The sequence below is a fragment of the Heterodontus francisci genome, chromosome 7 (assembly GCF_036365525.1).
Source record: "Heterodontus francisci isolate sHetFra1 chromosome 7, sHetFra1.hap1, whole genome shotgun sequence".
NCBI lineage: Eukaryota > Metazoa > Chordata > Chondrichthyes > Heterodontiformes > Heterodontidae > Heterodontus > Heterodontus francisci.
The window spans coordinates 124204504-124219019 of NC_090377.1; the positions used below are offsets into that span (position 1 = coordinate 124204504).

Sequence of the window (14516 nt, forward strand, 5' to 3'; positions counted from 1 at the left end):
TTAAAGAATGAGAGGTGATCTCATTGAAATCGACAAAATACATAAAGAGATAGACAGGGTAGATGCAGGTAATATGTTTTCCCCTGGTTGGGGAGTCTAGAACCAGGGGACACAATTTCAAAATAAGGGGGAAGCCACTTAGGACCGAGATGAGGAGAAATATCTTTACTCAAAGGGTTGTGAATCTTTGGACTTCTCTACCCCAGAGGGCTGTGGAAGCTCAGTCATTGAGTATGTTTAAAGTAGAGATTGACAGATTTCTAAATAGAAACGACACAAGGCAATATGAGGATAGTGTGGGAAAAAGGCATTGAAGTGGATGATCAGCCATGATCGTATTGAATGGCAGAGCAGGCTCGATGGGCTGAATGGCCTACTCCTATGTTATGTGGCTTGGTATTGAATTTTGTTCCATAATGCACTTGTAAAGTGCCTTGGTATGTTTTATTACATTTATTACTCTGGCCAAGAGAGTGTGGGAAAATGGCGCACGGAACACAAAAGTCCGAGTGTATCAAGCCTGTGTCCTCAGTACCTTGCTCTATGGCAGAGAGGCCTGGACAACGTATGCCTCCGGAGAATCCTTGACATCAGGTGGCAGGACCGTATCTCCAACACAGAAGTCCTCGAGGCAGCCAACATCCCCAGCTTATACACACTACTGAGTCAGCGGCGCTTGAGATGGCTTGGCCATGTGAGCTGCATGGAAGATGGCAGGATCCCCAAGGACACATTGTACAGCAAGCTCGCCACTGGTATCAGACCCACCGGCCGTCCATGTCTCCGCTTTAAAGACATCTGCAAACGCAACATGAAGTCCTGTGACATTGATCACAAGTCGTGGGAGTCAGTTGCCAGCAATCGCCAGAGCTGGCGGGCAGCCATAAAGGCGGGGCTAAAGCGTGGCGAGCCGAAGAGACTTAGTAGTTGGCAGGAAAAAAGACAGAAGCGCAAGGGGAGAGCCACCTGTGTAACAGCCCCGACAAACACATTTTTTCTGCAGCACCTGTGGAAGAGTCTGTCACTCTAATATTGGCCTTTATAGCCACTCCAGGCGCTGCTCCACAAACCACTGACCACCTCCAGGCGCGTACCCATTGTCTCTCGAGACAAGGAGGCCAAAGAAGAAGAAAAAAAGGTGCTCTATAAATGCAGGTTGCTGTTACTGGTTAAAGGATTAGACATGGAAAAGGAACTAGAGCTCAGATCTTGCAGTTTCAAAGCTCTAGCTTTAGTGGCAGGTCGGTGATTTACTCAGTTTAGATCAGAGATGTACTGGCACTTTCATCCAGTGGCAGATGTATCTCCGATGGATTGTCAGATACCAGTTACGGTGCATAATCCAAATGTTGTAGGATATTGATCACACAGTCAGTCACCCAAAGAATACATTTCACTGACTTTACCCTTGTGGTATAGATTTATTTCCTGTAAATACCTCTCCTGTAGGAGTGATACAAGGAATGCTGTTATCCTTTGGGAGGTTTTATAAACACACGAAAATAGTGGCTTGAACACAAGAGTCAGCATAATCACAAGCTTATTACGCAGCCTGATTACCATACTAAACTATTTGAATTTCTTCTGGAAGTTTATATTACTTAACTCGACAGAAGTTAACTGTACTACAATGTAGTGTAGCAAGTAGATGGGTAGAGTGTAACTTGTATTTTTTCCCCACATTGAGCAGCATACAGCTTTGTTAACAATGCTCTAAGTATACAGCCGGGCATGAAATCAGTCTTCATTAGGGTCCTGTCCTTTACACATAGTTATGCAGAACTCAGTTACATCAGCACAACATGGATGGTTTGAGGTCATTTTGTCAGTGTGCGTTAGCAGATGGAAGGCTCTTCCACTGCACTGGCTCCTTCCGTAACTGCTTTGATGCACTTTGCCATCGTCTGGGAAGCTCGGCTGATTGGATCTGCAGGAAAAGGAAAACAGTAATAGAAAAGGCTAGAATGAGTCTAGGTTCCTGCTGAAACCTGTTGCATAAATACCATGGAGCCCTTTCAGTGCAGCAATCAGCATACAATATTAAACAGGTTTCTTCACAAAAAAAACCACAAACACAAAGCTGTTATTGCTGGATTTCCCCCTTAAACCAGAAGATTGTGGCTTTGTGGCTCCAACCTACATGACAGGATTCGAGCATATAATCACTGCCAACGGTATCCAAACAATGATATGTGGGCCACATACCGCCCTGTAGCCCCAACAATCTGACCCTCAAAGCCCAGTCCTATATGCACTTAGATTCCTGTCAGGCTGATTTGTCCAGTTTGAATTTTGGAGGTTTGGGAAGGGCTGCTCGTAGTGCTGTTGCCCATTAGTGGATAAATCCGAATTCCAAGTAACAGCCCCTTTAGATGTATATGCTGATTAAGGGAAATAAGCAAATATATTTAAATTTATGGCCCCCTTGAGGCTCCACACTATTAGTCTAATGTCATTATAAAAACTTGGTCACACATAACCTTGGCTAAAACTCTAGAGTAGAAATGGATTATTGGAGATCCTGTCCTCTAGAGGAGTTGTTTCAATGGTTCTATGGCACTATTTGAACTGCAGGAAGTTTTTTTAATGTCCTGGCCAACATTCCTCCCTCAATCAACAATGGCAAAAATAGATCAACTGATCTCACTGCTTTTTGAGGGATCTTGCTATGCACAACATGGTACTGTGCCTGCTAAAATAATAAGCACTTAAATTCAAGGTAATTCATCCTCTGCAGTGCCTCGGTACATATCTGAATTGTGATAAGGTGCTATATGTATGCAAATCTTTCTTTCATTGGATAATGTATGCAGTGTTTGTCCATAACAATCTCACCTCCGGACTTTTGTTATTTTTTATTCATTCATGGGATGTGGGCATCGTGGGCCAGGCCAGCATTTATTGCCCATCCCCAATTGGCCTCAAGAAGGTGGTGGTGAGCTGCCTTCTTGAACCGCTGCAGTCCATGGGAGGTAGGTACACTCACAGTGCTGTTAGGAAGGGAGTTCCAGGATTTTGACCCAGCGACACTGAACGAATAGTGATATAGTTCCAAGTCAGGATGGTTTGTGACTTGGAGGGGAACTTTCAGATGGTGGTGTTCCCATGCATTTGTGGCCCTTGTCCTTCTAGTTGGTCAAGGTCATGGCTTTGGAAGGTGTTGTTTAAGGAGCCTTGGTGCGTTGCTGCAGTGCATCTTGTTGATGGTACACACTGCTGGAACTGTGTGTCGGTGGTGGAAGGAGTGAATGTTTGTAGATGGGGTGCCAATCAGGCAGGCTGCTTTGTTCTGGATGGTGTCGAGCTTCTTGAGTGTTGTTGAAGCTGCACCCATCCAGGCAAGTGGAGAGTATTCCATCACACTCCTGACTTGTGCCTTATAGATGGTGGACAGGCTTTGGGGAGTCAGGAGGTGAGTTACTCGCCGCAGGATTCCTAGCCTCTTACCTGCTCTTGTAGCCATGGTATTTATATGGCTACTCCAGTTCAGTTTCTGGTCAATGGTAACCCCTAGAATATTGATTGTGGGGGTTTCAGTGATCGTAATGCCATTGAATGTCAAGGGGAGATGGTTAGATTCTCTCTTGTTGGAGATGGCCATTGCCTGGCACTGTGTGGCGCAAATGTTACTTGCCATTTATCAGCTCAAGCCTGGATATTGTCTAGGTCTTGCTGCATTTCTACATGGACCACTTCAGTATCTGAGGAGTCGCGAATGGTGTTGAACATTGCACAATCATCAGCAAACATCCCCACTTCTGACCTTATGATTGAAGGAAGGTCATTGATGAAGCAGCTGAAGGTGGTTTACCCTGAGCAACTCCTGCAGTGATGTCCTGGAGCTCAGATGATTGACCTCCAACAACCACAACCATCTTCCTTTGCGCTAGGTATGACTCCAACCAGCGGAGAATTTTCCCCGATTCCCATTGACTTCAGACTTGACTAATCCAATGCACTACTGGCCTGCCTCCCCTCCTTCACCCTTCATAAACTTCAGCTCATTCAAAATTCTGCTGCCTCCTATCCAATCCTGCACTGAATTTTACTCACCACACAGCCCTGTGTTTGTTGATGAATATTGGCTCTCGGTCCCTCAAGGCCTCAAATTTAGAATTCAAATCCTTGGGTTCAAATCCCATCATGGCCTTACCTATTCCTCCCTCTATTATCTTCTCCTCCCAACAACCATCCCAGAACTCAGCATTCCTCCAATTCTGACCCCTTATGTATCTCTTCACCCCACCATTGGCAGCCATACCTTCAGCTGCCCAGGCCCTAAGCTCAGAAATTCCCTCCTTAAACCCCTCTAACTATACACCTGCCTCTCCTCGTTCAAGACTCTTCTTAAAACCTCTCTCTTTGACCATCCCTCTGAATAGCTCCTCCCTTCGCTTGGTGTCAATTTTTCTCTGATTGCGGTTCTATGACAAGACCTGGGATCTTTACTTGCATTAAAGGCAGTATATAAATGCAAGTTATGTTAGTCATGTGACTGAGCTATTTATGCATATTGTATAAATTTCATAAAAGCATTTTTTTAATACCTTAACTTTGCAAAATTTAGCCCAATATATTTTTGCACGCAGCAGTGAAGCAACAGCACTCGCTGCTGACCTTGAAGATAGCTACCCACAAAGATCTAGCAATCTGTCATGCAGATTTCTCCTTTCTCGATGGCAGCTTAAATCTGATGCTAAGTCAAGGGGATCTCAAGGCGTGCAGCAGCAGTGTCAGCAAGCAGCCAATTAAATATTCTCACAGACAACAAACCAGGAAGTTATAAGCACTTTATCCTTCACTTTAATTATAAATGTTCAGATAACAAAATAAATGATGATTGGATTTGGATAGAAGCTAAAATAATTATAAACAAACTTCAAATTAAAAAAAAAATTAAAATGTGGATTTTTTTTTACCATAATGAAAAAATGTGACATTCCACAAATATAGAATCAGCTTCTCAGGGCCAGTGAGGGTATTTAGTTGTAATTCTGAAGTTAGGAGGTCATTAAAAACCCAGTTGCAACTCATTCAACACGATGCAACTTTTTCAAAGGTTTTTACAGGGAGACGAACAAAAAATAAGTGTGAAAATTCTCAATTGCTTTTGGATTGCACGTTCGGGGGGGGGGGGCGGGAAGAAGGGGGGGGAGGGGGAATGGGGTGCAGGGGGAACCTCTGGAGAAGTGTTGAATTATTGACAGAAACCTCTGGATTTCTGCATTATTCTGTGCATGTGCTGACTCCATGGGTTTCTATCAGTTTCAGTGGAGCAATGACGGCGAATGCAGAGTTTTGCAAAATCTGGGCCTTTCAAAAAGAATGGTATACAACTAATGCAGAAAAGGTGCCTGGTGTCCATTAAACACTACTAGTAACATTTAACCTGTTAATCAAAAGAAGGGAATCTCTGGTTTTTATCCTTATTTGAGCATAATTACCCATGGTTCCCAAACAGTATACCAGTGAATATTTGAGTAGCACATACCAGTCATGTAAAAATCTTTAATTGTAAGTTGGGGTGGAACAAGTGGTTCAGGTAGGATCTGTTGATTCACCAGCTGTAAGAAAGCAGAGAAAATAGTCAGAGGCAGTTACTGAGGGCTGCCTGGAGAAATTAACAAAACAGAAGAACAACATTAATTAATAGAAATGAATATACACCGCATGAAGTACTCTGACAGCATAACTTTCTAAACCTTCGCCAAACACTAAGTCCCTGTCACCTATCACCTCAGTTCTTGGTGACCTAAATAGTTCCCCCATTTACTTCAAATTTAAAACTCTCTGGATCTCATCTCTCCCTACCTCTGTAACCTTCTATAGCCCTACCATCTTTGAGAACTCTGCATTCTACTAAACCTGGTCCTTGTGCATCCCTCACTCCACAATTGCTTGGCATTCCTTTAGCCATCCAGGCCCTATGCTTTGGAATTCCCTGCCTGAAACATTTCTGTCTCTCTCTTCTCCTTTAAGATGCTCTTTGAAACCCACCTTTTCGTCACCCCTCCAAACCTCTCCCACTTTTCTCTGATTAGGCTTCAGTGAAGTTACTTTACATCAAAGGTGCTTTATAATTTATTTATTTATTTAGAGATACAGCACTGAAACAGGCCCTTTGGCCCACCGAGTCTGTGCCAACCAACAACCACCCATTTATACTAACCCTACAGTAATCCCATATTCCCTACCACCTACCTATACTAGGGGCAATTTATAATGGCCAATTTACCTATCACCTGCAAGTCTTTTGGCTGTGGGAGGAAACCGGAGCACCCGGTGAAAACCCACGCAGTCACAGGGAGAACTTGCAAACGCCACACAGGCAGTACCCAGAATTGAACCCGGGTCCCTGGAGCTGTGAGGCTGCGGTGCTAACCACTGCGCCACCCGAAGTTATTTTTGTTATAGTTCCATATGATAGTATCAATGTAAACTGCAGAACAAAGTGTGTTTATACAGCAATATGTATGTTCTACCAGGTTAATATTGAAGTCATGCTGACCTTTGCGAGTTCGTTTGCCTGTTTGAAAAAGTTGGCCTCCTCTACATCATTGTAGCAGATCAGGTTAGGAGATATCTCAGCTAGCCTGTCACGGACCTCATCCAGAGTATCATATGGAAGTGTCACACCAGCCACCTGTGGAGGGACAAAGCATTAGGAACACATGAGGCCACACTTTCAAATTAAACCACCACTGCTCTATATCACTGGTCAACCCTTGTTTAGAAACTCAGTCTGGGTAAATATGAAGAATGCATAAGGGTTTAAACTGAAAGCAGACTTAAGTTTTCATGCAGATTCTCTTAATGGTTTTGTACTGAACCATAGAGAATCAGGAAGATAAATTCCAGACATGATCCCTCGTGTTAACCGTGGCTCAGAAGGTAGTAGGTTCAAGCCCCAGTCTAGAGATTTGAGCATAAAATCTAGGCAGATGCTCCAGTGCAGTACCGAGCGAGTGCAGCCCTTTTGGAGGTGCCGTCTTTTGGATGAGACGTTAAATTGAGGCCCCGTCTGCACTCTCAGGTGAATGTAAAAGATCCATGGCACTATTTTGAAGAACAGCAGGGAACTTTAACCCTGATGTCCTGGTCATTATTTGTAACTCAACCAACAGCATTAGAAAACAGATTATCTGACAATTATCACATTGCTGTTTGTGGGATCTTTCTGTGCACAAAGTGGCTGCTGCATTTCCTACATCACAAAAATGACTACACTTCAAAATAACTTCACTGGCTGTAAAGCACTTTGGAACGTCCTGAGGTTCTGAAAGGTGCTATATAAACGCAAGGCTTTCTTTTTAAAATGATATGCTCACTGCAGTCAACAGTGCATTTCATGGCGGCACAGTGGTTAGCACCGCAGCCTCACAGCTCCAGGGACCCGGGTTCGATTCTGGGTACTGCCTGTGCGGAGTTTGCAAGTTCTCCCTGTGTCTGCGTGGGTTTTCGCCGGGTTCTCCAGTTTCCTCCCATATCCAAAGACTTGCAGGTGATAGGTAAATTGGCTGTTGTAAATTGCCCCTAGTGTAGGGAGGTGATAGGGAATATGGAATTACTGTAGGGTTAGAGTAAATGGGTGGCTGTTGGTCGGCACAGACTCGGTGGGCCGAAGAGTCTGTTTCAGTGCTGTATCTCTAAATATAAAAAATAAATATTAAAAAAATATAAATATTACTGAATTACGTCACCTTGGCTCAGTTAGAATCAGAAGGTGGTCCAATAAAGAGACACTCCATATTCGACAGCTGTGCTCTAAAGAGCGTGACACCTATCACCAATTTGAGAAAGGATTGGTAGGTGCTACAAGAGCCAGAATAAGTGCCAAAATGGCCATACTCCTCAAGTGCCTTGCCTTAGCTAGGGTTCCTCCCCGGCATGTTGGATACTATAAACATGCAGATGTGTAATTTCTAAAGGGATATCTTTAAGGATAAGAGAAGACTCAATTATTCCCTTAAGTACCTGAAGGGAATTTTCTGAATTCTTGAAATTGCCCTGGTTTCTAGTGGAACTGGCCAGTTTAGGTCCTCCTTTATCTTTGGGGAGGGGTGGGGAGAGAGGAAGAAAACACAAAGCCTTTGCTATATGATTTGGTGCTCATGTGTGAAGGTTAATACTGGAGGAAATCCAGAACTCTCTCCCACAAAAAGGTGTTGAGGCTTCTAAGGGAAAACTTCTAAGTTGTAATCAATGGATTTTTGTTTGGGAAGGGTATGAAGGGATAGGAACTGGGGAGAGAAGTGGCTACGGTAGATGAGGTTGAAATCAGTCAAAATCTAATTCAATGGTTGAAAAGGCTTGAGGGCTGAATGGTTCCTCTGACTATGCTGCTATTCTATGGACACTCCATTATACCTCAGAAAGTGCACGAATAATTTGCCAATCCTCCCTGGCCATGCCCGGTGCAGTCACTGCCACTCTGGTCTGCTGGGCACGGCCTTCTGTGTTGACATATGTGGCAGCCTTCTCTGTGTAAGCAGCTCCAGGTAGAACAACATCCGCCATGGGTGCTCCAACATCTCCATGGTGTCCTAAATGGGGAATATGAACAACCAGTGATCATTTTACATGGGCTGAGAGATTTTTTTTTTTTTACTTTAATGCTCATCAAGTTGAGGCACATTAACACAAAGCAAATACGAAGTTGGCAGTCAGAATCAAGCATTTTCAGTTTAGGTATCACGCAGCTAGATGCAGAGGATAGCTCTATTTATTCTGCCGATAGGCTTTAACCTCAAATTCAAAATGGCGTCATCTACTGCTCTCCTACCATATTTCTATTTCCTAAACCTGTCAGTCTTGTAGCCTCTCAGAACAAGATCAAAATCCCCAAGGGGTTCCCTATTGTGGGCAAGGTTTATACTATGGACTTGCATCCATTGTGAGTCTAATATGTGCTTGCTGTGGCAGAACTCTCGCCTGAGCCAGAAGGTTGTAGGTTCAAGTCCTGTTCCAGAGCCTTGAGCACATAATCTAGGCTGGCATTTTAGCGCAGTGCTGAGGGAGTGCTGCACTGTCTGAAATGCTGTGCTGTCTGAAGTGCCAGCTTTTGGATAAGATGTTTAACAGAGGCCCTGTCTACCCCCTCGGGTAGATGTAAAAGATTGCATGGCACGATTCGAAGAACAGCAGTGGGGTTCTCCTGGTGTTGTGTTCAACATTTATCCCTCAACCAACATCTAAACCAGATGATCTGGCCATTTATTTCATTGCTGTTTCTGGGATCTTGCTGTGTGAAAACTGACTGCTGTATTTAAAAAACAATATCAAGTGCCTACACTTCATAAAGTACATCACTGGTTGTAAAGTGGTTTCAGAAGTCCTGAAGTAGTGAAAGGTGCTATATAAATGCCAGACTTTCTTTCGATTAGGTACTGAATTTCAGTTAAGATTTTTGCAGCTGCCAGAGATAAGAACATCCTCTCCCTGGACTGCATTCTTCCAGGTTGCTGAGCTAAAGCTGCTCAAATCTACAATGATACTCAATTGCTGGTGACAACGGGAGATGGGTTTCTGGTCAGGATGTAGCGATGACGATGATAAAACAGCTGGGGTTTTCCTGATGCAAGGCTGTTATACATATGACATACAGAAATGATGGGCAGGAAAAAACCATCAAGCCTACCATACCAAGATGGTCAGAGAATTATGACTGAACACTTCCTCCCACTTTCCCCACTACCACCACCTCCCCTGCAGCCATGTAATCTCCTGGCAAAAATAAACCCAGAGTCAATGAGGGAAAATATACTCTGGAATATTCCTCTCCAACATGCCTAAGACGATCAAAAGCAGTCCAGGAGATCACATGAACAATGTGTTATTTATAAAACTACTCACCTTCTCTGATACAATGTCTGTCCCAATCAAGGCATGTAGAGATTCAGCACACACACCAGCCAGCAATGCATTCCAGAGGTTCACCAGTGTATGCAGATGACAACAGCCCTGATGCTTACCCTGATAAATGATGAAGCAGTCCTTTGGAAGGTCCTGTCGTGTGATGCAGCCACTGTCTGCTCCGAGAAGGAACAGTACCTTGGGTGGATTTTTCCGGATAACATCAACACCAGCTTTGTATCCCAAATCCAGAGCTGCCACTTGACTGGCCACCCTGCAGAAAGACAAATGCAGCTTTGTTAATTTGCATCAATCATCCACCAATCGAGCACAAGATAGGCCAGATCCAGGGTCACAGCTCTCATCACACTGTCTCAATAAAGTTGCTGAGCTTAACCTCCACGTGCTGGATACTTTCATAGAATCATACAGCACTGGGGATGGCCACTCAGTTCATTGTGCTGGCTTTTTGAAAGAGCTATCCAAATACCCCCTCGCTTTCAGTCATAGCCCTGCAAATTATTTTCAAGTTTATATTTAATTCCCTTTTGGAAGTTACTATTAAATCTGCTTTCAGGCAGTGAATTCCAGATCACAACTCACTGGATATAAAAAAAAATCTCGTTGCTCCTCTGGGTCTTTTGCCAATTATCTTAAATTTGTGTCTTCTGATTTTGATCCTCCTGCGAGTGGAAACAGTTCCTCCTTATCTCAAACCTCTTCGTAATTTTTATCACCTTTATTAAATATCCCCTTAACATTCTCTGCTCCATCGAAGAGAACAATCCGAACTTCTCTAGACTTTCCACAAATCCTTCATCCCTGGTATCATTCTTTGAGACTGCTATGAGTGAACTAGAACAATTCAATTGAAGGGTTTGGAGGATGTCACCAACCCTGAAACTGAACCCAAGAAATGGTTTATGATTTCCACTTGAACCCCAAATTCACTGCTGCCACATTTATGTAGTGCTTCAGATTGATAATCTTGGATTCTTCAAAATGAGTGCCTGTAGTTCCAATGGGGCTGTAAGCTACATTGTGAAATAGCGCCACAGAAACCACGCACAGCAAAAACGACTGCTGCAACTTCAAGAGCTGCTGGTTCACCCAGTGCTTTTCCTACAACAGCTGGTGTGAGGGCTGAGAGAGGCTTCCTGCGTGACCACTCTCGGGATTAGCACCAACAGCAGGAATGGCTGCTTAATTTAGCATCAGCAAAGACTGAACAGGTTGGGGGCTTTTTTGAAAGAAGACTGAAGAGTGACCTGACAGATGTCTTTAAAATTATGAAGGCGTTCAATAGGCTAGACAGGGGGAAAAATGTTTCCACTTGTGGGGAGTACAAAACTCAGCACCATAAATATAAGACAGTCATTAATAAATCCATTAAAGAATTCAGGACAAACTTCTTTACTCAGATTGGTTAAAATATGGAACTCGCCACCACATGAAATAGTTGAGGCAAATAGCATAGATGCATTATGAGGGAAGCTGGATAAAGGAATAGAAGGATATATTGATAGAGTGAGGTGAAGTCAGGTGGGAGGAGGCATATGCAGAGTACAAACACTGTTCCTTTGCTGTAAATTTTACATAATATAAACTACACCTAAATACAACTAAAGTATTGGGTATTTATTATTTTTAATCATATTATCTTTGGAAGTAACATAACATAGGTTGGCCAGTTTGATGGCCAAGTGGCCCCATTTCAGGCCTCGAGCACATAATCTAAGCTTACAGTTCAGTGCAGTACTGGGGGAGTCCTACATTGTTGAAAGCTGCCTTCCTTCAGACAAGACATTAAACTACCTTCCAGTCGGTCTCTTCCTGGGAGTCAGCAGACATCAAAGATCCGCTGACAGTATTTGCAAGAACGAATAAAATTGCATTCATATAGCACCTTTCAGTTCATAACCAATTAAATAGTTTTGAAGGACAATCAATGTAGTAATGTAAGCAAACGCAGTGGCCAATTTTTACATAGCAAGATCCCACAAACAGCACTACAATAAACAACCAGATAATTTACATTAGTGATGATGCTAGTGTGATAAATGTTGGTCTGACATCTGGTTAAAATTTTAATCCCTCAACCAACAAGGACAGGAGACACACCAGCTGGTCATTTATCAAATTTTTATTGAATAATTGTAGGATCTCACTGTGCACAAATAACTTTTGTAGGTAAAAACAAAATCAACTGCTTCTAAGTAATTAATTATATATGAAGTACTTTTCTGAGTTATGCACTGATGCACTTTAAATCTATATTCTTTCGACCTCACGTATGGAAGAATTTTCCTTCCTCCACCTCTAATATGTGACCTTCCATTTACAGATCTGGAGCACAGTTGTGACATTTAGCCTTCTAATCTGGCAGGTCCGGGAAAGGACACTGCTGCTGTATTTAGGCAAAACCAGTTACTTGTAAAGTACTGAAGAAAGCTGGAATTGCCTGAAAATTTCCATTCTTAGGTCAAAGACTGGCTTTCTTTTGTCTGAAAGATCATTTAACAAAATGGGATACTTTGAACGGTGATGTCCTGTGTGTGTCAGATGCAAGAGATACATATAAACTAATGGCTATAATGTGTAGAAAGTCAAGTGTATACTGCATACTTTCCATAAGCATCATACTTACTTCCTGCTAGAGTTTTGCTATACAACAGCCTGACTATCCATCAACAGTGCCATAAGAAATCTGCAGTTTGTAAGGCTGTGTTTATGAGACTATAAAACAATTTAGTGGTTCTCAAGATCAAGTACAAAATATAGGCAGGTCATTAGATTATTGAAATAGTGTTATAAACCATAACTCACTGACTCAGAACTGTATTAAGCTGTGGCTCAATGGGTGGCATACTTGCCTGAGTCAGAGGGTTCCACCCCAGAGACTTGAACACAAATTATAGGTTGGCACTCCAGTGGGCGGCACAGTGGCGCCGTGGTTAGCACCGCAGCCTCACATTTCCAGGGACCCGGGTTCAATTCCGGGTACTGCCTGTGTGGAGTTTGCAAGTTCTCCCTGTGTCTGCGTGGGTTTTCTCCGGGTGCTCCGGTTTCCTCCCACAAGCCAAAAGACTTGCAGGTTGATAGGTAAATTGGCCATTATAAAAAAATTGTCACTAGTATAGGTAGGTGGTAGGGAAAGATAGGGACAGGTGGGGATGTTTGGTAGGAATATGGGATTAGTGTAGGATTAGTATAAATGGTTGGTTGATGTTCGGCACAGACTCGGTGGGCCGAAGGGCCTGTTTCAGTGCTGTATCTCTAATCTAAAATTCAGTGCTGAGGGAATGCTGCAAAATCGGTGTTGCCATCTTATAGCTGTGACTTTAAACCAAGGCCCTGTCTGCCTTCTCAGGTGGATGTAAAAGATCCCATGGCACTATCTGAAGGGCAGGGGAATTCTCCCCAGTGTCCTGGCCAATATTTATATCTCAACAAACATCCCTAAAACAAATTATCTGGTCATGATCACACTGCTGTTTGTGGGACCTTGCACAAATTGGCTGCTGTGTTTCCTACAGTACAACAGTGACTACACTTCAAAAGTACTTCATTGGCTTTAAAGCTCTATGGCCATCTTGTAGACGTGAAAGGCGCTATAATAATTCAAGTTTCTTTCAGTATTCCACGTGAAGTTAGATGAGATGCTGCGCTGTAAATTGGCGAAATTCAATACTGGTTTGACTGGCAGGAATTATGCAGTAGGCAGTGCCTAAACTCAAACCTGCAAACTACATAAAACACCAAGATTCACACCCAAATTACAAAATGCTTTCACAGCGTTAATCATAACACTGACCTCTGGAGAACATTTAAAACTTTCCAGTCATCTCCAACTCCACTGCCTGCTCGAACATTCTGTGCAATGGTGCTGACTGCGGTGTGTATAGCTGCACCATCGCTCCGCTGGAGAATTGAACTGCCCACCACCACCATGGGCTTCTTTGCTTTACTCAGGACCTGTTTTGTGGTGGGTGGAGTAGGAAGAACAGCAGCAAGTAAATGTCAATGCACCTGTTTGCTTTGCCCTTCACCATGCATTCAATTTAGGAGCATTTTACAGTTCTCTGATCACACACGCAGCTGTACCTATACCAGTGCTGAACTATTATTCTGGTAATTATACTTTCCTGACTACAAAAACGATTGACCGTCTTGATCAATCATCACAACGGAGATATTTTCCTAGCTAAAACAAACACCTCAATCTCTAATCTTGTAACGAACACTGAACACTAATAAATTAGCTTTTCTCTTTCAACTAAATTGTTCCCTAGACAGTAAACCAAAATAGATTTATGTGTTTATTTTGTTATTGTAAAAAGGACTCCAGTATTTCACAGTCCAGGGTCTAAATGACCCAAGTAACTTCATGTACAGAAACACAGCACACCCTACTAACAGGCCTGTGCAAGTACAAACAGAAATGGTCACAAATGTGAATTTTGCTTATATTGTTTAAAATAAAGTTCAGGTGATAATTGTTGTAGAGATCAGAGGAGTGCTTTGGTATTCAATGGAATGAGTGTTGAATTGCTAATGGGACATGGTTGTAAAAGGGGGATTCCACTGTGTCCAAATGAGTTGGAATTGTCTGGAAACCCTGTGATTTGAATCAAACTTAAGTGATAAGAAAGGATAGTCTAATG

The 14516-nt window shown here is 42.9% G+C and overlaps 1 protein-coding gene across 1 annotated transcript in view; it reads right to left on the reverse strand.

Annotated features, from left to right (window-relative positions):
• Window positions 1–1387: 1387 nt before the first annotated feature.
• The window catches only part of ndufs1 (NADH:ubiquinone oxidoreductase core subunit S1), a 55715-nt gene continuing 42586 nt past the window's right edge, over window positions 1388–14516 (reverse strand). Inside the window, exons 13-18 of the mRNA XM_068036110.1 lie at window positions 13667–13827; window positions 9972–10126; window positions 8368–8543; window positions 6509–6643; window positions 5492–5564; window positions 1388–1927 (exon numbers count right to left, since the gene is read on the reverse strand). Of these exons, the coding sequence (XP_067892211.1) occupies window positions 1836–1927; window positions 5492–5564; window positions 6509–6643; window positions 8368–8543; window positions 9972–10126; window positions 13667–13827 (792 nt within the window). The 3' untranslated portion in view covers window positions 1388–1835. The remainder of the gene's footprint in view (window positions 1928–5491; window positions 5565–6508; window positions 6644–8367; window positions 8544–9971; window positions 10127–13666; window positions 13828–14516) is intronic.